Here is a 27,209-nt window from a genome sequence, read left to right as displayed (position 1 = left end):
GTGTAAGCCATGTTCTTTCACTTACATACATTTGAAATGTCCTAGTTATTTATTATTTTCCATTATGATGGGATTGGATTTATCATTATGTTATACATATAAGCATTAAGTAGCACATTCATGGGAGCTGATAGAAAAACAGATATTCCCTCACAGATAATTTGTTTTTGTTTTTTTTTTTAAAAGAAAAAAAAATCACTGAGTTTAGTGAGAAATTAGAGGAAAAAACACTTAAAAAGTAAACATTGATTTTGATATCTTGAATATCATGTATTCTATTGTTCACTAATTTGAATGCCTTCTTTCATTTTCTCTTAAATTAATTTGAAATAGGAAAGATTGATAGTCACATCATCAGAGTATATAGTGAAAAATAATGTTAAATTATATCCTAATAGTTTGGCCTAAAAAGAAAGATGAGGGCATGATCGTCATCATATCTCCTTCAAGGTACTGCCCTTCACTTAACTAGAATGATCTTGCAGGTAGGTTTTTCAGTGGTGTGCTGGTTTTGGCTGGGGTAGCGTTAATTTTCCTCACAGTAACCAGTATGCAGCTATGTTTTGGATTTGTGCTGGAAACAGTGTTGATAATACAGGAATGTTTTAGTTGTTGCTAAGTAGCGCTTGTCTTAAGCCAAGGACTTTTCAGTTTCCCATGCTCTGCCAGCAAGCAGGTGTGCAAGAAGCTGGGAGGGAGCAGAGCCGGGGCAGCTGACCTGAACTAGCCAAAGGGGTATTCCATACCATGGAACGTCATGCCCAGTATATAAACAGGGGGGAGTTGGCCGGGAGGGGCAGATCGCTGCTCGGGCATCCGTCAGCAGGTGGTGAGCAATTGCATTGTGCATCACTGGGTTTTTTTCCTTGGGTTTTATTTCTTTCTTTTTCTTCTTTTTGGTTGTATTCCTTTTCATTACTATTATTATTATTATTATATTTTTATTATTATTATTGTTAGTATTATATTTTATTTTACTTTAGTTATTAAACTGTTCTTATCTCAACCCACAAGTTTTACTTTTTTTTGATTCTCCTCCCCATGCCACCGGGAGGGGGGAGGAGTGAGCGAGCGGCTGTGTGGTGCTTAGTTGCCGGCTGGGGTTAAACCACGACACGTGGTCACTTGCAGAGACAACACTAGAAAAGGACTTGCAGATCGTCTGTCAAAGGCTTTTGCTACCATGCCATATTTCTGAGTTTAAAATACAAAACACTGGTGTCAGTAATGATTCTAGAAAGCATGACAGTTAAGAAATACAGTTCATTTATTTTTATTTCTCTGAAAATATCGAGAAATCATTTTTTGTCATGTAATGTCAGAAATGAGATTCTATACAAAATTAGTTATAAAGCTTTCTCTGATGCACATTGAACTTTTTCTTTTCTCAAAACTAAAGAAACAGAGAGACTATGATAACTAACTGAGAAATTATAATAACTAACTCACTGCCAGCTAGCACATTTACTTGGGAAGTCATTGTCCATTCTATGTTCTGCTTGATTATGGGGAGAAAAGGCAAAACAAAACAAAACAAAGTACAAGAAGTTATGGAAAAGAATGAAGTAACATAATTTCATAAAATCTTTGCTCATCTCCCAGATTACTCTAACACTTACTATCTTCAAATGTTGGAAAGTGTGCTGTGTGATATGTAAAATACAAAATATGTAAATAACAAAACCGAATGTAATAAAACCAATTAATTTAAAAATGATCAATCTCCCTTTTACTTATTTCTTCCTTTTCTGTTTCCTCAGTTAGGCGTTTTGAAGGGATTTGTAAACATGATGATAATGTAAAATTAGCATATAATGTAAAGCAAGAACATAGCTTTAGATTTACTCTTTTAATACAGTCTAAAATTTGTCTATATATCAAATATATAATAATATGTATGTTTAATCCTTTTTAGTATGTGATGAAATGAATGTTCAAAAATTGAAAAGGAAACAATTCAGAAACTCAGATAAGAGATTAAAATTAATGCAAAACATTTTCAAGAAGTGATTATATATGTGTGTCTCTACTTATACAATACATCAACCACTGCTGTAACTGACACTAGGAGTCATATATGTTCACTGAGAAAGACATAGAATGTTTTGAAAGAGTATTGCAAACTTTTTTTTTCTTACAAGATAAGGAATTTGAAAGATAGCTGAGAATGGAGGAGGAAAGTGGGTTAAAATTTGAGTTTAGGTTAAATAAAAACAAAGTCAAATATATCACTGGCAGTGTATAATTCTCTGATTCTTTGGAGTCTTCTGAGAAACGTTCAAAAAAGCCAGCAAGGAATGAAATGTAAGAATTTGCTAAAAATGAAGTACAACTTTTTAGTTCTGATTTTATTTTTTTTAATACAGTAATACTATACACTACCAATTCGGTATGTATCAAAACAAATAAAGAAATAGTCTGCATTAAGAGTGCTAAGCCACTCTGAAGACTACTAGGGAAGTACACCTGCATGTATCAAACTTCTGAGTTCCTGAAAAATATACTGTAGAAAATGCAGTATTCTCTATTAGATTCCAATGAATATTTCTGTAATAATATCTGAAACCTCTTCTGTGAGGTTTTATTGTTCTTTTTGTATTGCATTCAATTTTGCTTTGTCCTTCACAAAAACCTCCATTACCACATGTATGCTCAATATTTGTAAATCTAATGCAGTATTTACATGAGAAAATTATTTTAACTTACCTTCAATCCAATTTTTGCCAGATTATCAGAGATATATGCTCTCTTCCAAGTAGGTATTTTATCTTCTTTGCATACTAAGTACAGGCTATATTGCACTACATAATTTTATAAAGAATTCCGTTTCACTTTTTACTGAGAAGTTCAATTTTGAAAGAGTAGCTCAACAACAGGAATAAATTTTTAACATATACATTTTCCAAGTTCAGTATTAGACAAATGATACAATGGTAGGGTTTATATTTTACCTAAAATCTGAGCCTATCCGTTTTCCATTTTCTGGTTCTCCAGGATCTGGACACAAATTGGATGCCTGTTTAATACCTCCCTCATTTACTGCAAAAAAACAAAATAAAACAAAATAAACAAAAAAAGATAAAATAATACATTTTTTAGGAAATACAGAGTTAAGCAATTAACAAATATGAAAAAGTACATTATCTGCACTTTAGATCTTTTTAAAAGAGATTTTCTACAGAATATGAACACCCATATAATCTCTAGTTTCAATAGACAAGTTTCTCCTCCCTATAATAAGCAAAGCATGTATTTTCTGGTTTGGTTTTTTTTCAAAAAAATAACACAAGTTTTTTTAAAGTTGTAATAATCAGCTGTTTTGTTTGCTTGTAATATTATTGAACCCATATGGAAATGTTATTACTATTCCTTTACAAACATTAACATTTAAAGGAGTATTCATCAAGTTTAGGGCTGTAAGATTTTACTCTGAACATAATCTAATAAATGTCATCTCCACTAAGAGCTGACATTTTCTCCTTGAATTATAATAAAACTTGAATGCATAAGCTCGTGCTGAGAGAATTGTCCTTAATCAGTATGAAAATGCAGATATCCCCAAAATATGGTGATCTGAAGGTAAACTTAAAATGCCAGTTTGATTTGCATACATTTATCTTACAATAAGCTAAAATGGATCTTCAGAGAGAAACCTCCTGCAAACCTTTCAGTGTGTTTTTCTAGAAATTTGTATGTAGCGATCTAGCCCTCAGCATATTCAACTACTTCTTCATTCTTTTTTTTTTTCAATGCATTATATACTTTCCCGTAGTTTTTACAGCTTGCAAAAGTAATTTTAGGCCAAAATAATTCTATTAATTTTGTATTTAATTTTTGAAGTTCATGGAACCAGGAGGCAGCAGTTCCCCCCAAAAAACATTAGCAAAGGAGGTTTGTCTGCTATTACTTGGTAAATTCATGGTCCGATAGAAGAATATTTTTTTCAAAAATACAAGTTGACTTGAAACCAGATATTTATACTAAGCAGAAAGAGATTTTCACCTTTATTCATCTTTGTTTCTGAGGAACTAGACCAATGGATTTGCAGTATTAGATTTTAACTTTCCTTTAAGAAAATGCTTGCATATAATTAGGCTAATCACATTACATTGTAAATTGAATGAACCCGAATTCAGAATACTTGGGGGTTTTCTCTTCCTTGAAATTTGTCTTCTTACACTCACAGAAAGGGAGGAATTGGTTTGGTACCCCTGAGCAATCATAGAATCATCAAATGGTTTGGATTGGAAGGGACCTTCAAGATCATCTAGTTCTAACACCCCTGCCATGGGCAGGGACACCTTCCACTAGACCAAGTTGCTCAAAGCCCTGTCCAACCTGGCCTTGAAAATCAAGGAATTCAAAGGCCAAATGAAAATGTTGCAGAGGGTTAAAAGGAAAACATTTCAACTTAGCACGCTGCTCAAAAAACCTACCTAGCTGAGCCCTTGTTAACTGGAACCACAGTATTTATTCTCCTCTGCCCCAAAAGAGCTGTACCATGTCCAAGGTTGTTCTAATAGCAAACCAAGGCAATCTCTGTTCATCTGCATCTCTATGCTTAGGGGACTTTTGGGCCAGGAGGGCTCTTCCTTGGAACCCATCCATATTACCGGGTTTCAGTCTTTTCCTCCCCCAATACTTGGAGGTGTGATGAAAGCATATTAGCTATAGAAACCCAAGTTCCTGCTAGTGTTGGAATATATATATCTCTGACAATTACAATTCCATAAACCACATTTCACAAGGCCATCTAGCAGGAACTTGTGGGATGAGCATTTAGAATGAACTCTCTCTTTGAAATATCTGGGTGCTTTTCTATAGTTCCAAAGCCTTTATCAAGACGTGAGAAATTCAGAATCATCATAAGTAGCCTGTATATAGAGAAAAGACCTTAAAACTTTGGGTAGACAGTTAGGATTCACTGAGCAATGCAGGAAGGGAAAGGAAGTATACTTGAGAACAAGTAAGGAAAAAGATACCTTCTCAGTTTTGTGACAGTCTGATAACTTTTCTGACATTAAACATATGTTAAAACTATAGTTAGGAAATTATTCATGATGCCTAATAATAATATTAAAGAAATTAAAATAAAATGCTGCCATTTCGGGGCTGTATCACATATCTATGCATACAGAAGAAATTACTTACTATAAAAAAATAAAGTAAAAATATTATTTAAACAGAACTTTTTCTATTTATTGTAATTCATGTTTTAATATTTCAAATAATTATTTTGGTTTTGTACACTGTATTTCCCCATACACAGGTAATAGAGTGAATATTCATATAAAAAAGAATATTCTGTTGGATCTCAAAGCACAAGCACTATTATATACTTGAATTTCTACCAAAAATGGAAGCTTGAAAATCCTATTGTTTTTTGAACATCTTCTGTATAAAGTTCCATTCTTAAAAATACTCTATGAAATGGATTTTTAAATTATAAATTACGGATTTATTAATATTCATAAATAAAAATATAGAGGCTTATGTTAAAGAAAATCAATAAATTAATTACAGTAATAAATTTAAAATAAGACCTATACCACAGTAAAAATTCAGAAGAAAAAGTTATAAGAAGTCGTTAAATTGATTTCTGATTTGATCCCAAATCAGAAATGCATTTAAGCACAAACTTAAATCCATTCTGATTTCTGTTAAGTACTTAGTGAAAAATAAATGCACATTTTATTATTTTTGTATTGATGTTACTTTTCCAGACATAATGCTTGATTTTTCAGTCTACTGAAATACAGCTCTGTGTAGTACCCCAGATATCAGTCTATCTATATTTATTTGTTTTACACCCCAGATAGATAGTCGTATGACAATAAGCAATGAAAGGGTTTCCTGTGGTAAATTAAAGGCTCCTCTAGGGAAAGCACTCATTCATGCTCTGGTTATGAAACTGGGAGCAAGAAATTCCTGAGTTCTAATCCAGATTGAATTAGGTCCCCTAATGATTTTTTCTGTTAATCTCAACACTTGCAAAATGAAGTTGATGCATACTTGTTTCGAAGTGTATCATCATATCAAATATTACCATTCTGGCTTTACTATGTGCAAATTACCTATGCATTAGTATTGAATGTTATATACCTGATACATTAAAAAAAAGTAAAATAGGGAAAGACATACACATGAGAAATGTTAGATGAAAATTTCTAAAGACATGGCTAATACAAAGCATAATGTAAAATAGGTATTCACTTATCCTTATCTTATTTCCACTAACAGTTGAATGATGGTCATTCTTTTTTTTAAAGGACCCTATCTGTCATTGTAATGCAAGTACGGATCCAGGTGAGGCCACACTGGGAATTTTATCTAAAGACAACAGCTAAATACATAGGCTTTTCATGAAATATTGCTTCTTCAATTTCCTCAGCTACCAAAGTGACTAGCTAACCAAATGCTAGATTACAATATAAAATCTTACTTATCTATTTATGACAAGATTATGATCACTAAAGGTATAAATCATCAAAATTTTCACCTTCATTTATTATTGACTCATATTGGTAATCTACTCTGCATAACCAATAAAACAAGATACAGAAGTTTTCAGCTTTACATAGAATATCATAACATACGAAATTATATAAAGACTTTCAAAAATATATTGATAAATTTCATCACTAATTTTGTAACAATCACCTTTAGATATCACAAGTGTCTGGTACTTCACTATAAATATGCAATTCCAATTAATGTTTATATAGTGGAACATTTGATCATTTGTGCAAAATAGATTTATAGCGAAACAATCTGTTTTATCACCCATTGTACTATTCTCATTCGTAACTATAAAAGCACAGATGGACCATCAGACAGAGACCTCAGTGATGTGCCTTATAAACACTACTGTAATTATCTTACTGTTATTTCTAGTTGTGTAATCACTCTACTTTCCAGTCATTCAATATGTGTAAAAAGAATACTTGTTTTTAAATATCTTGATACAAAGTTTTCAAATAAACCAGAAATGCCTTACAGAACTATTTAGGTGATGCAGTTTACAGAAAAGTTTAATATGGCAATATGCTACATTATAAAAACTGAACAGAAGTGTGTTTTGCTTTATTTTTCTGACTTGGTAAACATTAAAGGGTCTTGCTGCTTGAAGACACCTTTTTATAAAAAAAACACGTCTAATATGCTGGCAGTTTAAAATCTAAAACTGAAGAATGCATTAAAAGTTATGCCAATGTGCCCTGATAAATTCTGGAAACTGAATCCATCACTGTCACTTTAAACAAAAAATTAGTGCAAATAAGTCCAACCTAAGGAGATTCTAAAGCAAGTCCTTTCACTCCTGTAAAGAATAATGAAATGTAGTATAAGCAGACATAGGCTAAGCATTTAGTCCATCTTTGTTTTAACCAATTACTACTAAATATTTAAAATGCGGTTCTAGTCCAAAAAGGAACTCTATAAAAATGGCACATTCTTTTGCAAAAGATATCCTCTTCAATGTATTTAGAGTCATACCTGTTTAATTTATGTTAGAAAGTAGCCTGACTCCTCCTTATGAGTTAATCAGGACTCGGTCCTCTGAGATGCCAAGCACTTTCAGTTTCTAATTTCTGTAATTAAAATTGAAGGCACTAAACATCTCCAGAATTTTTAAAACTACAGTTAGTTAATCAGTTCAAAATGTCAAAGTTAATGAAGAAAAAAAATTTCAGAAAGTGATGTCACATGTGTTGCTTGAAAAAAATATGTGGTTGCACATTTGTAAATGAGGCTTTAGAATGTATAGCCTTTTGCTGCTAGTACTAATTTTCAATTAAAATAATGTATCTCCTGTTCACAGCTAAGATTTCAGCTGATGCCTAGGAGGCTGAATATTTATTTCTTTGCAAATACTTCAAATTTAGTGTGAAATTACTGACAAAATAACATGTCTTTCTACAATGCCAGATTTATAGAAAGCCTGCCTTTAGAGTAGAACCATGTTTAAAAATTCACCATGCAGACCGAACAAACAGATTTAAGTCAGTTATATTATCAGAAATATATAAACAATTTTGAAAACACACAAACACAGACAGCACAAACTTCACTCTTGCACTAGAAAAAAGTAACAAAAAAGGAGTACACTCACAGATAGAAAACTTGTTGCTGTTGTCTTTCCCTGGAAACAATTTAAATCCTCTAGATTTAAAATCTATGGCCTTTTTCACTAGTTAAAAAAAAACAAACAAAAACATGTATCAGGCAATACAGTCTAAAATATTTCATTTCATTTGAAAAATTTTATCATGGAAGTATATACAAATTAAAGTACTGGCTACCTAACAAGCTCATATTGTGTACCTTTGGTGGAAAACAATTTACAAAAACAAGTATTGAGACCGATTTGTACACCTTACAAAGGAAAGAAGTAAGATTTGTAACTTAATTTTTCTCCCACATAACTGAGAAAAAAATTTATGGCAGAAGTTTTTATTTCCACGCACCATAGAGTTGTGTAAAACATTGTCACACATTTATGGAACATGGAAAATGAAAAGAATGATAGATATGTTTGCTCTAAAACAGTTGAACTGTTGAATCTTATCTGGTGTTTCTTCTGTGTTAAGAAACAGTAGTGCTTATCCCCTGCTCCCTCCATTAAAAAAAAGAAAAAAAAGAAAAAAACCTACAGAATACTATCATATCTTCCAACTGAAAAGTCAGCAACCTTTTTAAAAACGGTACTATGACATTTTTTAAACAGCTGATTTTTTGTGAAATTTTAATTCAGTTATTCTTTCCAGTGATAGAGAATTTAAAAGGAAAAAAGGGTCATCCACAACATGTTATTGTAAGCACACTGAAATCCAATATATATGCTCAGATCTGAATGCCATAAGCATCCAAGCAATACAGGACATATATTAATCCACATATATTCTGAAAAGGTTTAATCAGCAGTAGAAATGCCAACATATTTTTTGTCCACATATTTTGCCTGTTAGTTCAGATTTTAAAATTTACATTAAAAGTCAGTATTACATTTGGGAAAAAGACAAAACAGAGGCAACAGCTAAAAAATTACAAAGTTTTAATAGACAAAAAGTTCTTCTAAAAGTAACACACCGGAATACATTCTCAAGATCTATAGGCACCCAGATTACCTCCCCATTCCGAAAATATCTCCATTAGTTGTTTTCAAAATCTACTTCAGCTATGTTCCTAGCTTTAGTACGGAAGAATAGTTTTTATTCAGGAAATACTGAGATTTTATTATCTGTGTTTAGATTACACAGACAAAACAGAAATATTTTGATCATAGAAAAAACACTGCATTATTAAATTAAACATGCCAGGCTAATTTTCTGTTTTAACTACAGAGATTTGGATACAAAAAAATAAAAGAGACTCTACTGTTCTGCTGTTAGTTCTGCAGCTGGTCCTCTTTCTAGCTTGAAAATTGTTATTTCCGAAGTGTGATATGGAAGGTAGTTGGCTCCCACCTCACCCCTAAGCCCGCAGCTGAACTTTTTCTGTAAAAGTCCTTATTTTGGGCTGGCTTTATGATAAAGGCAGTTAATCCAGGCAAACCATGTGGCCTCAACATCTTTTTGAAACAAAACAACTAATAAAAAGAGAGTAAACCCAAAACTTAACAGATATCAAAAGGTAAGAGAGAATAAAGCAAAAACAGCACAAGAAACTTTTTCTTTCAGTCATTAAACTAAGTGCCTCTTTTCTCCAACACACTCTGCCAGTGAGCAATGAACCATACATAAAAATGGACCTTCTAAAAAAATTTAAATTTTAAGTATAGGTTAATTTTAGGTACATTATACTCAAATGACTTTCTAGATTAGATATATTTAAAAACTATATGGAATAAGATGTTTTATGTTGGCTACAAGAAAATGATGAAGAGAGCAGAGATTAAAGGAACTAGGTCTAAGAGAAGTTAACACGAGAAGATAGACAGTATATCATCAACGAATTTTTCATGACCCATTAACTTCTTATACAAAATCAATGAATAGTCAAAGAAACCCTTAAACGAGGCGTAAATACCAAAGTAGCAAAATACTATTGATGGGTTTTTATGAATAAAAGTAATCATTACCACACACAAGAGCAGAACAAGATTCAGGAGAAAATAGCATACTATTAAGAAAGACAATTTATAGGATATATATCGGACATGATGAGAAATATTTTTACACTTCTGATGGAAGATACCATACTTTCTTCAAGATACATAGACGCTTTTATCTCAAGAGGCAAAATGTAACTTTGTGTATCATCATACTGCAACCTATAAACTTTGCTAATAGTTCTGGGAAATATGTTATTTGCAGGAGCACAATGTATATCTTGCCGCAAAATACTGTATTTTTTAATTTTTTTTTAACCCTTAATACCAGAAGCCCTCTCCACCCCCCAAATTAATTGAAGTCCATGAGCAATTCTATCCTCAGTGGAAGTCATGGACCCAAGAACTGTACCTTCACACAGGAGAGCCATACTGGAATAACAATAATGCTCTCTCATCATTGTGTGAGATTTCTAAGATGCTATTTCTATGTAAATATGAATGTAGGTGTATAGCTGCATGCTTCTTTTGGTCTTCTCTGATCATCAGTGTAAAATAACTCCTCATGACTCAGAAGATAGGCCTAGCTATTCTTCCAACACCTAAGTAAAATGGGAATGGGCTTGAATACATGATCTCAGGTGCTGGGATGGGTTTAAATACTCACATTAGGGAGATATTTGTCCTTTATTTTCAGAAATGATCGTAACAACACATTAAAGAAGGAAGACTGGTTTGGGGGTTTTGTTCATTTCTACTCATCCTCAAACACCTGAATGGCATATCCATAGTTTATGTACACAAGAAACAGAGTTCATAAGATCTAAGGTGGAACTGAATATAGTTACAAGTGTCTTGGTGAACACATCTAAAACAATCAGAGATTTTTTTTAATCTCTAGGAAAGCAAGCAGCTCAAGATCTCTGAAGCATCTTTACACTACAAGAGAAGAATATTACTTTTAACCGGGTTTTGTATCTTGATTTAATGAACAGTAGTTTCTGAATACACTGTGAAGGAGTAGTTATAGAAATGTATTTGGTCCAAACATGCCATCACTAAACTATGTCAGGCTGCATATGCATGTACATACATAAAAAAACCCCCACCATCACCAAAAAATCCCATACTCAAAACACAATAAATATATTCTTTAATACTTGATAAACTAGGCATTATTTTGCACATGGAAACCAGTGAGGAAAATGGTAACTGTTCAAAAACAGTTTTAGCATACACATGACAGTAAGTACTGAAAGTGGATTTCACTTTTCAGAAGTCTCAGAGGACAGATTCGTGTCAGCAAACAGTGCAGTTGTACACATCTAAGCTAGTCCACATAGAGAAATAGACACTTTAAAGGCTCAATTCATCTGGCCTTAGATACCTACTTTCTCAAGAGATGAGTTTAAACTTTGATATGCCCATTTCTCTCAAGACAAATAGTTCAGATGTGATAATGCTGCAAATAGCTAAATATGGTCAGACTAGTATGTTCTCATATTTCTGCACAGACAAGAGTCAGGGAAATGGATGAGTCCAAAAAAGTAGCATACTCCTGAGAAGGCATACTGGTGTAGATGGAAGGTAGGAGCATTGGAGAATCGTATCGCAAAAATCAAAACAGATGTGAACCCAAATCTTCCTTCATGCCCTGTCCTTCAATCCATTTCAGAATCAATCCAAAAATAAAACTGAAAAGTTAGATCAAGGAAATCAAACTGTTTAGAGACCAAACTTAATCAATTATATCTACAATAGAATAAATCTTCAGTATCACTTTCATATGATTAATGATGTAATCAGAAAGGCTATAAAAATCTATTTTAAAGATAAACAAAATTTATAAAAACCTATCTGATGTAATCACCTGTCCAGTGCTATAAAGCAAAGAGAGGTTTTGAAGTGCCTGAAAACTACTTAGGCATCCACCTTGGAGCTTATGTTCAACACTGCTCATGATTCTTTTCCTGTTCAAATGGCTTTAATACAGAATAGAAGACTATATGTAACTTTTTCTAAAGTTAGAGGGCCCAATGTTTTCTGCAAATATGAAAGATGGAACTGAACACTCTATTGAGGAGGGAAGGATATGAACAATCTTGGTAATGGAAGAAGTCCAGGTAAGAAGTTTTACATGACAGATGGATGAGCTAATATTCAGCCAATAGACAGACCAGACTCATGTACAGTTTTCAAGTAGTAAATTTATATGGAAATATGTTCAGAATAATTTTGTTGAAGTTTTTGACCAAAATGGTCTATCATCTAAGATAAGGAAGATTCAAACACTTAGAAGAAAAGTTTTAGACACATAGAAAAAATTAAAATATTGTCTTAATTATTTTTGATAAAAAGGTTGTGTAATTCTGTATATTTATGCATACTCATATGCATACAGGCTACATACAAACACTTGTGAGAGAGGACTAATCTAGACAATTACTGCATTTTACTCTTCAGGGTAGGTACTGCATTAAAAAAAGACCTCAGGTAAAAAAGAATATATGTACATATATTTTAAGCATGTATATTATAAAAGAAACACTTAGATGTATAATTTCCCTAGCAACCTTGAATATAACAAGCTCTCAGACACTAGAAATGAAATTAACTTTGAATGAGGAAAAGATTGTTCAGTTGACACAATTCTGGCTTCATTGAAAACGTATATCCTGAGAGCTACACAAGACGTAAATTTCAAGATGGAAAATTTACTTCTACAATATGGAAGCATCAGGGTATATAGCCATGTGAAGGATATCTGTTTAAAACACTGACAACCCACAAATGCATGTCTCTATTTTAGTTATGCAACAGCATTTATGTAAAGAAATTGTCCAGCTTGTCTTGTCTACATTTTGTAAACTTTTAAACCAAGTATAAAGTACATTTAAAATGCTGACAACTAAACCACCACCATTTTACGCAAAAGAGGCACTCAGGTTGCATTACTACAAGTAACTATACAGAGTATTAACCATGGAAACTTGGGCCTCTTCTGACCTTATATGCTTCTTTCCTTGGGTGTAGCTCAAAGTAGTTCAAACACTGAAACAGCCCCTCCCCTCTCCTGAACCTTTCTTACATTATATTCACTACCATTCAGCTAATGGAGTTGGAGAACAATATCATAATATCAAAGCCGTTATTTCAAGATTGCACATACAGGTCTCCTTAAATGACATCTGCAGAAATATAATATTACGTGAAAAAAGGCAGTAGATTACTTATTTGACTGTACCTAAATGTTTGTATTGCATATACATAAATGTCCATATAATATGTTTTAGTAAATATGTAATATTTCTGGAAATAAAGGGAAGGTTTTGTGCCCCCTCATAATCTCTGTATTCTGCTGTTTCTCATCTTCGACATTTATTTAAAGTCAACTGCAAAGGATTCTCTTTGATAATGTCTGAAACAAAAATAACTGTTAAAAGAAATTCTGGGGTGAAAGTCTTTGAGACTATATTGTCTCAATATTTTTTTTCCTTTTTCTCGTAAGACTGAGAGAGAAAAGTTAATCTTTCCTTTGAATTTGTATTCTCAAAATTCTTCCCACCACACTACTATTATTTAGAAAACAGAAATCAATACCATTTGTTTACTTTGCATTGGGCCCAGATGTTAGGGAACACAAGTTGACATTAAAAACACTGGTAGATTCAGAATTACATGATCTTCTGCAATAAGTATATTTGCTGGATTTATGTTATCCTAGAAATAATGAGTAATTAACTCAACTGCTTTCTGAAGAGACAGAAGACATTTTTTGGAATACAGTGTAGAACTGATTCTGACTGGTGCAGAACAAGTAATTCACTGATTGTTTGAGAACTTCAATATCTGACAATGGCAGATTTTACTTGCAGCAGCTGCTATTTCTAATGACAGAAACAGGAGTCTGAAATACTTCCGACATTTGGTGCTCATGTGCAGATATATCAAATAAATCATGCATGATACTTCCGGTTCATCTTGGGCATATGTCTAATTCATTGTATTTCCTCTAGAAGTTGATCTACATGCACAGCACATCCGCAGCCTGAATTCATTGAACTTACTACTCATGTAGAGGTCAGTTCCATTTTTTTTTGCATACACTTTATGTTCAGTAGGCATGTGATGCAACTAGTTATCCAGAATTTCCAAACTCTGACAACACAAGTGCTAGATATCCAGATATCTTAGGGATCACCACTTCAAGGGATTGCACAAATGGGGTGGGGTGGGAGGAGGAAGACATAACAACCTATTTAGCTTTTAGGTGATGGCACTTTAGGCTCCAGAAAATTACATTAAAAATCTCTAAACCTAGCGATTACCCAGATAAACTTCACTGTGTCCCAGCACACTGACTGATGTAGCACTATCTTCTAGAGCCTTTCTGCACCTTGAAAGTTGCCATTAGACGACATGAATTTTCATCAGTTTCTGTAGTACAGCATCAACTGTGTAGGTTAATGATGGCTTAAATATGAAGAACCATTCAGAAGATGAACAATCAGACTATAAAGTGGTGAACCATCCACTTTTCATATTATTCCATTTTTTGCTTTTTACATGAGCTGATCTTAGTCTTTCTTTTACTATTCCCCCCCACCTCTGCCCCTTTAAACCCTAAAGTGCCCTGGTGAAAGTAGATTGTATAGAAGACTTATGCTTCAAATTACCGCAGCTTCTGCATTACTGTACCGAATTACTACACTGTATTACTAAGTACTGCACTAACATACTGCATTAGTACAACACGTAATAAATATTTGTTTCTTGAGCCTACAATATTTTAGACATGATGTAGTGGTGGACAATAAATAGAATGACTAAAATAGTGAAAATGACTTTGTGACTCCTTGCTAAAAGTAGAGATGTTTAAACAAAGTTACTGCTCATTATGATCTATTAAACAGATAAAATTAGACTTTTTATTTTCTTTCAGGTATCTTAGTTTTGCAGACAAGAGGCTCTATTTTAGTCTTACTCCACAGTCAAAAACTTTTATTCAGAATGGAAGAAAATTCAAATGAGAATGAATTTAAAATTCTCCCCATAAAAGGAAATACTCTGATAGTTCAATGAACATAATTGTATATTTTAATGAAACATGCCATAGGCATGTGATTCTAACCTAGTGTGTACATTTCACATTTATATTAAAATTTAATGTATTTTGATTTTATTTTAATATAATGCATTTCCATTTTAATTGTGCAACTTCTTAGGTCCATTTTTTAACCTTAGATGAAAACCTATGACAATTTTCAGAGAACAGTATGATATAAGCTATGTATAATTTAATATGCGTTTGAAAATTTCTCATTGGGTTCTTAGCTAAAAATACACTGATGAGCCGTATAATGGAAAAAACCCCTCCTCTTCTCTTGACTGAAAAGTATGATTAGCATGGAGCGGAACTGGAAGTTTAAGTGTTACTGTGCTACGTCATTTGTCAACAAAATTGTATGTGGAACCCTCCCACTTTACAATATTGTCACTAAAATTTATGAAAATATTTTACTTCCTTAGGTAAGTCCCAATTAATATAAAGAACAACTTCGTATAATAAAGTAATGCAATAATGAGCCGAACTATGTAAAATCAGTCAGAAAATGTATTGATAAAACAAAATTATTTTTATACGGGTTACAGGTATATATATATAGGTTATTCCATATATCGGTATTGAATTAAGAAGGATGAGGAAATATAGTTAGTTTACACACATGGTTTTTAAAATGGTCAAAATTACAGTTTTTCTGTTGTATTCTACATTATATGTATCTCAAATTCCTCTAATTTGGAAAAAAGAATTATTTAAAAGAAAGCAAGTATGGCTAATATGTATATTTTTGAAGTAATGTATAATTGCACTAATGATAAATTGTTTTTTATATTCTAACTACAATGTATTTGATTCATACCAACATATTGTGGTCAAAATAAGAAAACCTGAAATACTGAGGAAAATAATGACACAACTTGTCAGAAGACAAATATCAATTATAGAAGTAAGCATGTATAATATAATGAAGAACACTTAAGAACTGTAGGAACTGCAAAAAAATAAATAGAAGGAACAAGTTAGGAGAATAAAATTGACTGGCAAGTATAAGGAGCAGTAATTCAATTAAAACATTAACATAACTCATTTCTTGAAATTAGGATGACCGATTTTCTTTTTCCCCTTCTTCCTTCTGATCACACTGGACTTGACTGTTGGATGAAAACTGATCTCCTTTCCTATGACTTCTTTGAAGTGGAAAGATGTCAAGAAGCTTAGGTCATTATTATCAGCTTTTCTCTAATAAAAATCTTTAAATAAACAAACCATGGGTTATAGAGTTCATCCACCAAACAGAACATATGTATGTGACTCATTGCACATATTAGACAGGTATTTCCAAAAGTATTATGAAATATTAAACAAATATAGTTCAGTTATTAAATGCTTGAGTGCTAAATTACATCTGTGTTATGCTACTAAGCATTTCTTGGAACTTTTAAAATTATTCTAAAAAATAACTTTTAAAAATACACAAATCTTCTTATATACAAATATTCTTATATATGTAGAAGAACATAAGAACCTTACTGCAAAATATATTGACTTTCTTCAGACTTCCATCTTTGTGGTTCTGGGTTTCACTCATAACAAAAAAGACCCCAACAAAAAAACCTGAGGACATACGCACATTGATTTCCTACTTGACTCTTAAAAAGCTTTAACAGCTCTTCAGAAAACCTCTCCTTCCCTGCTCCTCCTTTCCTCTTCCTGCTTCTAAGTAAACCTCAAAAAAGTGAGGATATATGAATATGTTTTCTAACAAATCCTTGAAAAGTTTACATCGAATAATCCCTAAGCAGTGCTCTGTCATTCACTGAATTTAAAAAAAAAATAAAAATCAAGAGAATTAAATAACTTTCTCTTAAATCCTTTTGTTTTCAAAAGTTTCATTAGCATCTGATTTAATTTCTCATAACAAATCTTAAAAATCTTTAAAAATCTTTTAAAAAATCTTCTTGCCTCCTTCCATCATAAATTCTCCTGTAACTCACAGCAAAAAGAAATGCTGGTTTAATGGGGAACACCCAGTAGCAAGTTTTTTTTCTCCCTGATACATTTTTTCCTGGCTATTACTAAGACACTACATAAAGTCCGATATCAAAAAGCATAAGGTAAGGTGTGATAGATAAGTGTTCTTAAAGAATAAAGGGGAAAGGATAAAGAAACGATAAGACTTTATAAGAAAGTCAGGAAAAAAATAGAGCTGAAAATGTAGAGAAAGAAAGAGAATGGAGATATCAGTAAAATGAGTAAGATTTTGAAAACAAATAGCTAAGTAAAATCATCAAAACATATCTCTATAATCCTCAAACTGAGCAGATATGGTTAAAAATTTGCAAATGCTTGGTGACATTTCTGCTCTTTAGAAGGAGAACAGAAGTTCAGAGTAGTGAAATGTGTTGGTGTTGGAATCTAAAGTTCTCTTGAAAATAAATGGGATTTAAGATCCTAAGGAAAGCACTGAGTCACCTTTTGAACTGCTACATGATGACAAGTGTCATCCATTAAGTTTTCCTGGTACTATTTGAGTTTAAGTTCGATAAGCAATTTTTTTTTCCCAACCTTGATATCTCTGTTTCAGACTGATTTTTTTCTATATTTCATTTATGAATTATGAACTGTACCAGTGATCTTGTTACATTGCTTGCACCTTGTACTCATTTGTGTCTATAGTACAGAGGTCTTAATTCAGAAATTCCTTTGGGATGTATATTGTCTTAGAATGCAGGACTTCTTAATGGTATACTAAAATCAATTAAATCTTAAAAATAATTTCAATCTTTTCCTCTTTGTGACTTCCTTGGTGTATATAGTTTTTTTCTCTTTGTGACATTCTTGCTGCAGATAGTTATATACCTGCCAATACTCTAAATATTCTTTGCAAACAGTTCATTGGAAAAAAAGCACAATACTTTATTTCTTCATTTTTCAATATAAGAAATTAAACCACTGTTCAGTTGCCTCCACTGATCATGATTGCTGAATAAAAAGATATAGCCAAACTTTATGGCTCTTCCTTGAAAAAGAAAAAAAGGATGGCTATTATAAATTGTTTATACTGAGTTCATCTTATGTGATAGGAGCTAGTTCTTGTTTATTTATGGGGTAGAAGTCCAAATTCATTACAATGAAGAAGAAAACTCCAGTGACTTGATTGGAGATATTTCATTTTCTATCCACTTCGTACTCCTTCAGTAGAATTAAGGAGTCTTTAAAAAAATTTTACTCTCACTTTGTAAAATCATTTAAACTCACTTTGTGGTCCTTTTAAAACCCCCAGAAGTGTAATATCATGTCAGCAAAAATGAGAATCAGACTTGATTATGTTTGGCACTGATAGATCAAGGATTCTTCTCAATTATATGAGAGAATAGAAACCTCTGCTGTATCAACATCATCAGCTTTCACGGTTATTTTATTCTTTCTTTGCTTCTATCTTAAGATTTATTTAGAAAACCTTGTACTCCTTGTTCTCTATTGCCACTGAAACCAGAAGTAAGATTCCCATTATTCTCAGGGGTATTTAATTAGGATGCATGTGTACTTCTATATTAAAATGAACATGAATAGAATAGAATAGAATAGAATAGAATAGAATAGAATAGAATAGAATAGAATAGAATAGAATAGTTCAGTTGGAAGGGACCTACAACAATCACCTAGTCCAACTGCCTGACAACTTCAGGGCTGAACAAAGGTTGAAGTATATTATTAAGGGCACTGTCTAAATGTCTCTTCGCATTTGTACATATGCCTCTTAGCACATCTTTAGACAGTAAAAGTATGCTATAAAAGCACTCACAAGAAGAAGTTCTAAAATACCTCTCATGATGTTTGCATATACTGAAATAAAAATTCTACAGCTTTAAGAAAAGATGCAGTTGATATGAATTGTAAAACAATTCAATAGCACTAAGAGCATTACTAAACTCTGAATTCTTAGTGTATGAAACACAGATAGTAGAAAAGACCAAAAATGTCAGATTATCCTCTACTAATGTAGTTATGATCAAGCTAACAGTATTTAAATACTTAAACAGAAAATAAACAAGGGAAAAAAATCACATTTAATTTCCTTCCTGATTTCACATCTGAAGAAGACAGATCATACTAGAAACTGTGATTGTAGTATCCACATGAATTGCTACTGAATGCTCAGCATTTGAAGCTTCTGGATTTAAATGAATGAAAGTGGTGAGGGACCTCTTTTTTTTCCCCCCTACTTCTGAATAGAGGAAGAGTTACACTTTCCTGAGTTTGAGCACTTGGGTTCATTAGAACTCAGGACCCAGAAGATGCTATGTTTCTCTTCCAGCTATCATATCTAAATATATTTTTCATTAACCTATCAAGCAGCATCTTGAAAATAAGTTTTACACCCTTCATCCACTCCCTCCTTCTACCAGAAGGCTTCATTGTTCCAATAACAAGAACTCCTCTCACTCCTCTCTCTAATGTAGCTATTTATATATTATATACTCGTTTGTCCTTATTTAAGTTCTCCACATACTAGCATTCACTTCCTGAAACATTTATCCTTTCATCCTGTCTTACATTTTCTTTTGTAAGGTGGGATGATCAGAACAATGTAACACCATTATAGTTCTTTTATTCATCTGATTCAGCCTGAATTCTTTTTGATGAAGGAACTATAATCATGTACAGTATTCCTCATGAGATCTCACGACTGCCTTATAAAATGATACTTATACTTCCCTCCCTCTAATGGAAGTATTTCACCAAATGTGTCTAGGGTACCTTTTTCCTTTCTTAAATAGTCAGAACAAAAAGTCTTCTCCTCTTCTGTAATTTCAAACTAATAAGCTTAGAGAAGAAATCCTTCAGCCAGCCTTTGACACAACCTACAATTATTGTTGAAGTCCAGATAGTAAGTGTGTAGACTAATTTACACCTAGCCATTTAATTTTAGATAGATAGAGACCTCTAGTTCTCTCTATACATCTCTTTCATACATACACTTCAAAAAATGTCAGTTTAGGAAACGAAACAGTATTGTTATCGTTTACTCATTCTGAAACATCTTATTCAGAGGACAATCCTATGGAAGCCAACAGTACTACTCTTATTCTGTAGTTATTATTTTGCATCAATGCTAATGTATCATAAACCAGCACTATTCTGATCTCACTAGCAACATTCTCAAAAAAGCCTACAGTGAAGACTACATGTACAGTGTATTTTTACCATTTTAAATATACACATAGATAGTAAGTTTTAGTAAATTATATTTAGTAGATTAAATTTTATCTTTTCAAGTATTAATTAATTTGCATAGATTTGGGAGCATAATTCTTAAGTTATGATCAACAGCACAGGAAAAATATATTTCCAAAGAAAAAACTAATTTTTAATAACTATTAAATAGAGAAAGAATTAAAAAAGGAATTTACATAAACTTCCTAAGTAGCTCTTATATATGGTTCCATAGTAATTTAATATGCAGGGCAAGACAAGTAGTTTTTATACTTTTGTACATATTTCATTGTCAAAGAGAGGCTAAAATAATTCAATAGAAACCTACAGGAAACTCCATAGAAATACCTGTAGAATATCTCCCCATAATGGAAATTTCTTCAAGTCAATTAACAATAGACTCACATTCACAAACATTCCTTCAAAATATGTCTGTGTCTTTGTAATGAGGAATATTTTATGGAAAACCACTACAGGTTATTTAATGAGGGTCATTTGATATGTTTTCATGGCTATTATAAGTATACTATCAAATATTGGTGTTTGCCAAGTAAAAATGGTAATTTTTTACTCACTATACCCACTTTAATAGCATACACACATATACTGTTCAGTGGGTACAATACAGTAAAAAAATATTTAAAATATTTTGTATAAAGAATGCTAGCAAAATCAAGACTTTAATTGTAGCATCAGGGAATAAACTGCACACAGAACTAGGTATGGGCTTTCTTCTCCAGTAAGGTCTATACAAGACTGATTTCACCTGTATGTGGGCTGTGGTACCTTTTAGTACCTGTGGTACTCCTTTAATATGTGACAAATAAGCACCATAGCATTATTTTAGCAGTACCTTGGTCTCTAACTTTTTCTTTTTTTTTTTTCATAATGTAAGGTTTATCACTTTAATATGACAGAGTAATTCAGAAATATGTGCCTTACCTATATCCTACATTAAAGGATAGGTCAGAGAGGAAAAGGACAGTGAGAAAACAGTGGAGAGGGCGTTGTAGTGTAATGATTACAAACAGGAGATGGAAGAAACTGTATGTATATCACAATTACTGCCAAATTTAACTGTCAAATTAGTACACTCTCACATCTTTAAATTAGAAGAGATTATTACAGGCCCTCAGATGTTCCCTCGTAACTGAAAATCAGCCTGCTTTTTTTTAACTTGACCAAAGATGTTCTGAAGTGAATGCATAGCCACACAACCAGTACAAACTAAACTCTATTAATTTATATCAGTTGATAACCATGAAAATATTTCAGATTTGTACTGAAATTAATACAAATGAAACATAAATAGCTGTTTAATGATTTCTGTTTCATATGCAAACCAAATACAGTGCTTGTTTTTCAGTTATCCTACTTAAATTACTTATTTTAAAATCCTGTAGAACTGCAGCTCTGCTGTTTCAATAGGTGTTAGTAAATGAAGCTACAATAACTTATACTAGGTAACTATCTGATCCAGTAGGACAACAGATTCCAATCTAAAGTTGTCTTCACAAAGTATCAACCATATAATGAGACTTCTACAAATTGCTTGTGCTATAGAAGATGTTTCTCCTTCAAATATTTGTGCTTATAAATTCTTCACGCACAATAGATTAACATGAAACAATGGATTAGCACACAATAAAAATTAAAAATATATAATAGTATTCAACAACATTAGCCTGCAAAATTAAGCTGCTCCTTCCCTGAACTTGTGCATGTGTAAAAACATACCACATGCAATTTGTTTCTGAATGTCTATGCTTGTTAAATTAAGACATTCCAGCATTGCTGTTTCTCAGCCTCATGTTTCAGATATCGACATTTACCTTTCAACACAATAAATAATGCCTTGTTTACACTCCAGATGTTGTTCATTATTAGTACTTTAGCATGTGGATTAAATCAGCTGAATATAGAAAAATATCAAATCTTTAGCTTTATTACTTTAATACTTGCAACTGAATTCCCGAATGTTCTAAACTTTGCTTCATTCATTGATTTCATGTTTGATAGAATAAAAAAGTACAGATGTTTTAAAAAGCCAAAATTTTGCTGACGATTTAAGCAGAAGGGAGATGATTACAACTGCATCACCAATTAGTTTAGAACAAAGTAGCTATTTATAAAGCACATTTTTTATGCTATAATTGTTTATGTCTAAACACGTATGCAGAATAGATTAATATTTTAATCTCAATTCTCTAAACTTTCATCAGATCTTACTTACACTAGGCTTGGTAGTGAAATATAATGATATAAGCTATAAAGTGGCATCAAAAGAAAATTCCTTATCTTTCCCTTTTGTCTTTTTATAAATCAAATTAATTTAAATTACTATGACAATATTATTATTAATTTCATTTTTCCATCTGGCTGCCCCAGTAGAACTCAATTTTAAGTAGATTTAATCCCTTTCCCATTTGGTTCAATTACATTTCCTGAATGGATACCTGACCTTTCACTTTTAATTTATACAAAATATTTTTCCATAACTACATGGGCACAAGTAAAATAATATCCAATACCTCTATGAGTAACAACTGCAAGTTCTTTAGTTCTTTCTATCTGCTCAGCATTTCTTGGTCGTCTTCTTGTGCTTTGTAAATTTGCTTGATGAAGGGCGAGTGCTTCCTTGGAAGTGGCTGACTCCAGAATTGATTTTCTTATATTCATAGCTTGCACTTGTTGCTCTTCAGAAGGTTGTCTATAGGTGGTCACTGCACTGGATACAGCAACATCAGCAGATGTGCTAGCAACAGTAATAGCACCAGTAGTGGCTGCAATACGCTCCTCTAACTCACCAGTGGAGGCAGTTTTGATCAAAGTGGAAGAACCTGTGGGACACACAGTAGCACTGGATGCTAACTTTTTCTTTTGAATTGTGTTTTCCTGATCAACCTAAGAGATTAAATTTCCCTCTGTTTAACATAGTAAAGACAACTGACATGAAAAGAGGAAAGTCGATATGCTTTATTTAAAAATTTGAAGTAATCAGAACATTTTTTAATGCTAGTGAACATTTTTTAATTATAGTGATATTACACATTTAGTTTTAAATGTCCACAGAAACTTATAGTGTAAACTTTTGTACCAGTCAGAATGACAGCACATAATTTCCACCCCTGCAAATTCAGTCCTGAAATCAGCATGGCTAGAGCAAAATATACAGCTATATCATTAAAAGGGAGCCCATATGTAGAAATGTGATAACCGCCCTATCGAGGAGTGAAACAGTAGCATTATATAGTAACCTAGGTAGTAGGCGAAGTTTCTGTACTCCAACTGCTGATAAGGCTGCCAAATACAATCATACATTTGATTCTTTTCCTCAAAGCTTGACAGGGCTCTAAAAGCTCATTTAGACTTGATAGAAGGCCAAGGGTAGATGGATAGTAAAAGGTACACATTTAAACAAAACATCTAAGCATAATTATCTATACCTGATATTGGACAAAGGCTGCATCTGTAATTCTCTTTTTGCTCTCTGATTCCTGTAATAGGCCAGATTATTTTACTCAAAAAACCCACCCACAAAATATTTGATGAGTTAAAAAATTGTCCATACACTGCTTGTGAAAATATTAAGTTAACACTTCTAACTTGTCTAGTAGCTAAAATATATAACCTATGTGGGAATTTTTAATATATTATTAACGTTTTCATCCTTCACCATTCCCCAGATTTGGCTGCAAATGTTTGGAAGCCAAGTCTCTCACCTGTGAGCATGTAGAACACCTAACACTGTAGCAACTCCATCTTGACTAGAACAAATAAATGACTGTGCAACGCATAATAAAATTCATAATAACAAATTAAACAAAGTTGCTGTAGCATGAACTGTGCTATGTTATACTAGTATCTTTAAAACATGGCTTTTTTATTCCGTAATAATGATTAAGGCACTCTTGAGCAGTCATTCAAACAATAATATTCCACACTTCTCTTTTTACTTCCGAGCTGTCCTCTCACACAGACTTTGAGACTTCTCCTTTAAGTGTAGTGGGTGATGACAGGATGGAAACAAACCAGAGTTTCTGCAGTTAGAAGAACTTATACACTAGAAAATGGAAATAAGACTCCCAGAGGAACTGAGCAGTATATAGCATCTTTCATTCACAAGGTATATCAAATCTCTTGACAGAATTATCAAATGTACTGTATAAATAAATGGAACAGATCCTAATGTCAAAAATACTCAGTCTTGCTAATAAAGTCTCTTGTTTACTGCAGAAATTTTAGCCTGAAAATGTTTTATTTTGCGATACTATCAAAAAAATACTACCATAAAAGAATACTTAAGCATTATACAGACAACTAATAAGGGTGCTGTGGGTACCTATTATTTTTGCTATCTTACGTTTAACGTCTTAATATCTGTTCAGCAGTACAGCACTTCTAAATCATACAGTGGTGGTTCCCCCTGCAAAACTAAACAACCTTAAAAGCACTGGGTAAGACTCCAGGTTTACGTGTCAGAGACTGAACCAAAAACTACTTACTGTCCTATGATGACAGTGGTATAAGTAACTAAAATAGACCTAGACGTGTTTTATTCTTTATTTCAGAATAAAGAAGAAAATTGTCACAACAATGAGTAATATCAAAAGACTAGACTAGTTATGATTCAGGATACAATAAATTTTAACAGACAGGTATCAAGATTAAAACACAGAAAATACAAGTCCATGGTCAAGAGATAATTTGGAACAGGATAATGTTGATTAAAACAAAGAAAAGTTATTGCATGTTACATAACCACGACTATTAAAGCAAAATCTGTGTGGATGCATCTTTATCATGCAAGCAAATGTACAAGAACAGGCAGTCACCTGCTCCCAATATCAAGCTTAAAGCAAAATTACATTCAGAATCTCAGTCAAATGGCATGTTATGTCCTAGTGCTTTAAAGAGGCACAGCACTTTAAATGAAAACAAGTTAAGAGAAAGTTCATCTCAAAAGAAAAAAGCAAGAAAAATTCTGCTTGCTTAAAGCTTCAAAGCTTATACATTGAAAAGTACTGTACTATTTTGATACAGAGGCAACTTTCAAGCAAAACACCTCACTGGTTAGGCTTCCACATCCACTTACACTGCAAAAAAGAACTCATGCAGAAGATCAGTAGAAGGTAAACACTGTGGTGTGATTTACATGGAAGATTTTAAGACAAAATTAATGTTTTGTATAAACAATCTGGTAAGTATCAGCTACTGCATAGAATAAGTGCATTCATGTTTGCCTAAATATCATTTGTAATCTGTAAAAGCATGAACTTTGGTGTCTTAGTATTCTATGAAAACAGGTTTAGACGAATTGAAACACCTATTTGTATGGTCAATGTAACATACTCTCCACTTCAGTCATCTGCAGTCAAATCTGACATTTTAGTTTGTCAAAGAGAGTATTTTAAAAATTGTAATTTCCTATATGATACAACCCCCCCCATGTTATTTTCCCTTAATATTCCAGTTTAAAATAAATTAAAAAAAATTAAAAAGACAAACTCGCAATGACAAATAGTACAAGAAGGAAGAAAGGAAGACTGATTTCTGCTTTTTGGATAAAGTTTAAACCAACAATTTTCAGTCAGCTGAAGACAACTCAGAGGTAGGTCATCACTTTGAATTCACAATCAGTAACTGAGAAAATCTGAGGCTTGAGGAGTTGCCAGGCTGTACCATGGGAGGAAGCAATAAGGATATGGAGGCAAGAAAGAGTAATTGTTGCTCTGGACATGGGTTCACAAAGAAGGGGAACCTGACCAGCCCAGACTAAAGCAGTCTGAGACCTACTAGACTGGACAACCATTTCTCTAAGTGAGTCCCTGTGGATGGAGAACAGGTCAAATTCAGTAAAACTGAGGACCTTTCATGTGTGAAATTAGACTGCTTAGGTGAGGAAAGATTTGAAGCCTTATTTACACATAAAAATTCACAACTATATAGAAGTGGAAGGAGATCAAACTGATGATCTACAGAGCAACTTAGTTCAGAAAACTAGTCTGAATGAAACACTACTCAAAAGTGTTGTTACTGCTAAAACTTTGGATAATGCAAACATATGGAAGACACATAAGCCTTTCTATTTATACAGGAGTGGAGGTTGATTCCAGGATCATTTTTAGTAAAGGCAAGAGGCAAGAGCCTTTGACATTTGCCTGAGACAAAGCTCCAAAAATAGATTGTGAATCTGTGCTAGATACACACACTTTGCATATGCAATATGCTACAAGTATACACAGGGTTCCTGTTGTAAACGTGATAGCAAAGGAAATTTATCCTAAATAAACTCATAGTGGAATTTCTCATTTAAATTCATCTAATGGACTAACTTTTTACAGGTAATCCCTGAGGGAATAAAATAATCTAGGGAGATAATGAATACCTCTGCTTACTCTGCAGAAGCATTCACTAGCAAAAAAAATTAAGGCAGAAAATGGTATCTAATACAGTGAAAATGCTTTTATTGAATTTTTTTCTTTCCTTCCCTAGTAGAAGACTATGACTTGGGAAAGCTTCCCTTTAAAGCAGGGAATGCTAGAATAATGTATCTTCCCTCTCCTATCAGTATAGATATTTAAAATGTATTCATGTAAATTGTAAGTAATGTGCCAATACTAAATTAAAATTTAACAACTTTTAGAAACTGTAGGCCTGAAAAAAAGTAGTCAGAGTAGTTCATATGTGTTGGAAAGCAGAATCAGACAAATGCAATTCTTTTTATAGATCTTAATTTGAATCTCTATAGACTTTAGAAGTAAGTTGTTTTCTTAAGCAAAATCAATTAATTTCAGAGAAGACAACCTGAGTTTTATGCTCATTTTAGAAGCTTGAGCTCTATGCTATGTTATCATGTTGTGTTCAATCCCAGATTAA

General features: G+C 32.6%; 1 protein-coding gene across 3 annotated transcripts in view; it reads right to left on the bottom strand.

Moving 5' to 3' along the window:
• Positions 1 to 27,209, bottom strand: part of CSMD3 (CUB and Sushi multiple domains 3) — a 748,293-nt gene that overhangs the window by 446,689 nt on the left and 274,395 nt on the right. The window contains exons 7-9 of one of the 3 annotated variants that reach the window (XM_050890742.1): positions 22,862 to 23,170; positions 8,111 to 8,188; positions 2,952 to 3,039 (exon numbers count right to left, since the gene is read on the bottom strand). In XM_050890742.1, the coding sequence (XP_050746699.1) occupies positions 2,952 to 3,039; positions 8,111 to 8,188; positions 22,862 to 23,170 (475 nt within the window). The remainder of the gene's footprint in view (positions 1 to 2,951; positions 3,040 to 8,110; positions 8,189 to 22,861; positions 23,171 to 27,209) is intronic. The other 2 variants (XM_050890743.1, XM_050890744.1) reach the window with 2 other exon arrangements.

The sequence above is a fragment of the Gymnogyps californianus genome, chromosome 2 (genome assembly GCF_018139145.2).
Source record: "Gymnogyps californianus isolate 813 chromosome 2, ASM1813914v2, whole genome shotgun sequence".
Taxonomy (NCBI): domain Eukaryota; kingdom Metazoa; phylum Chordata; class Aves; order Accipitriformes; family Cathartidae; genus Gymnogyps; species Gymnogyps californianus.
Note: the sequence above shows the minus strand (reverse complement) of the source record. Positions and strands in the feature narration are given on the sequence as shown.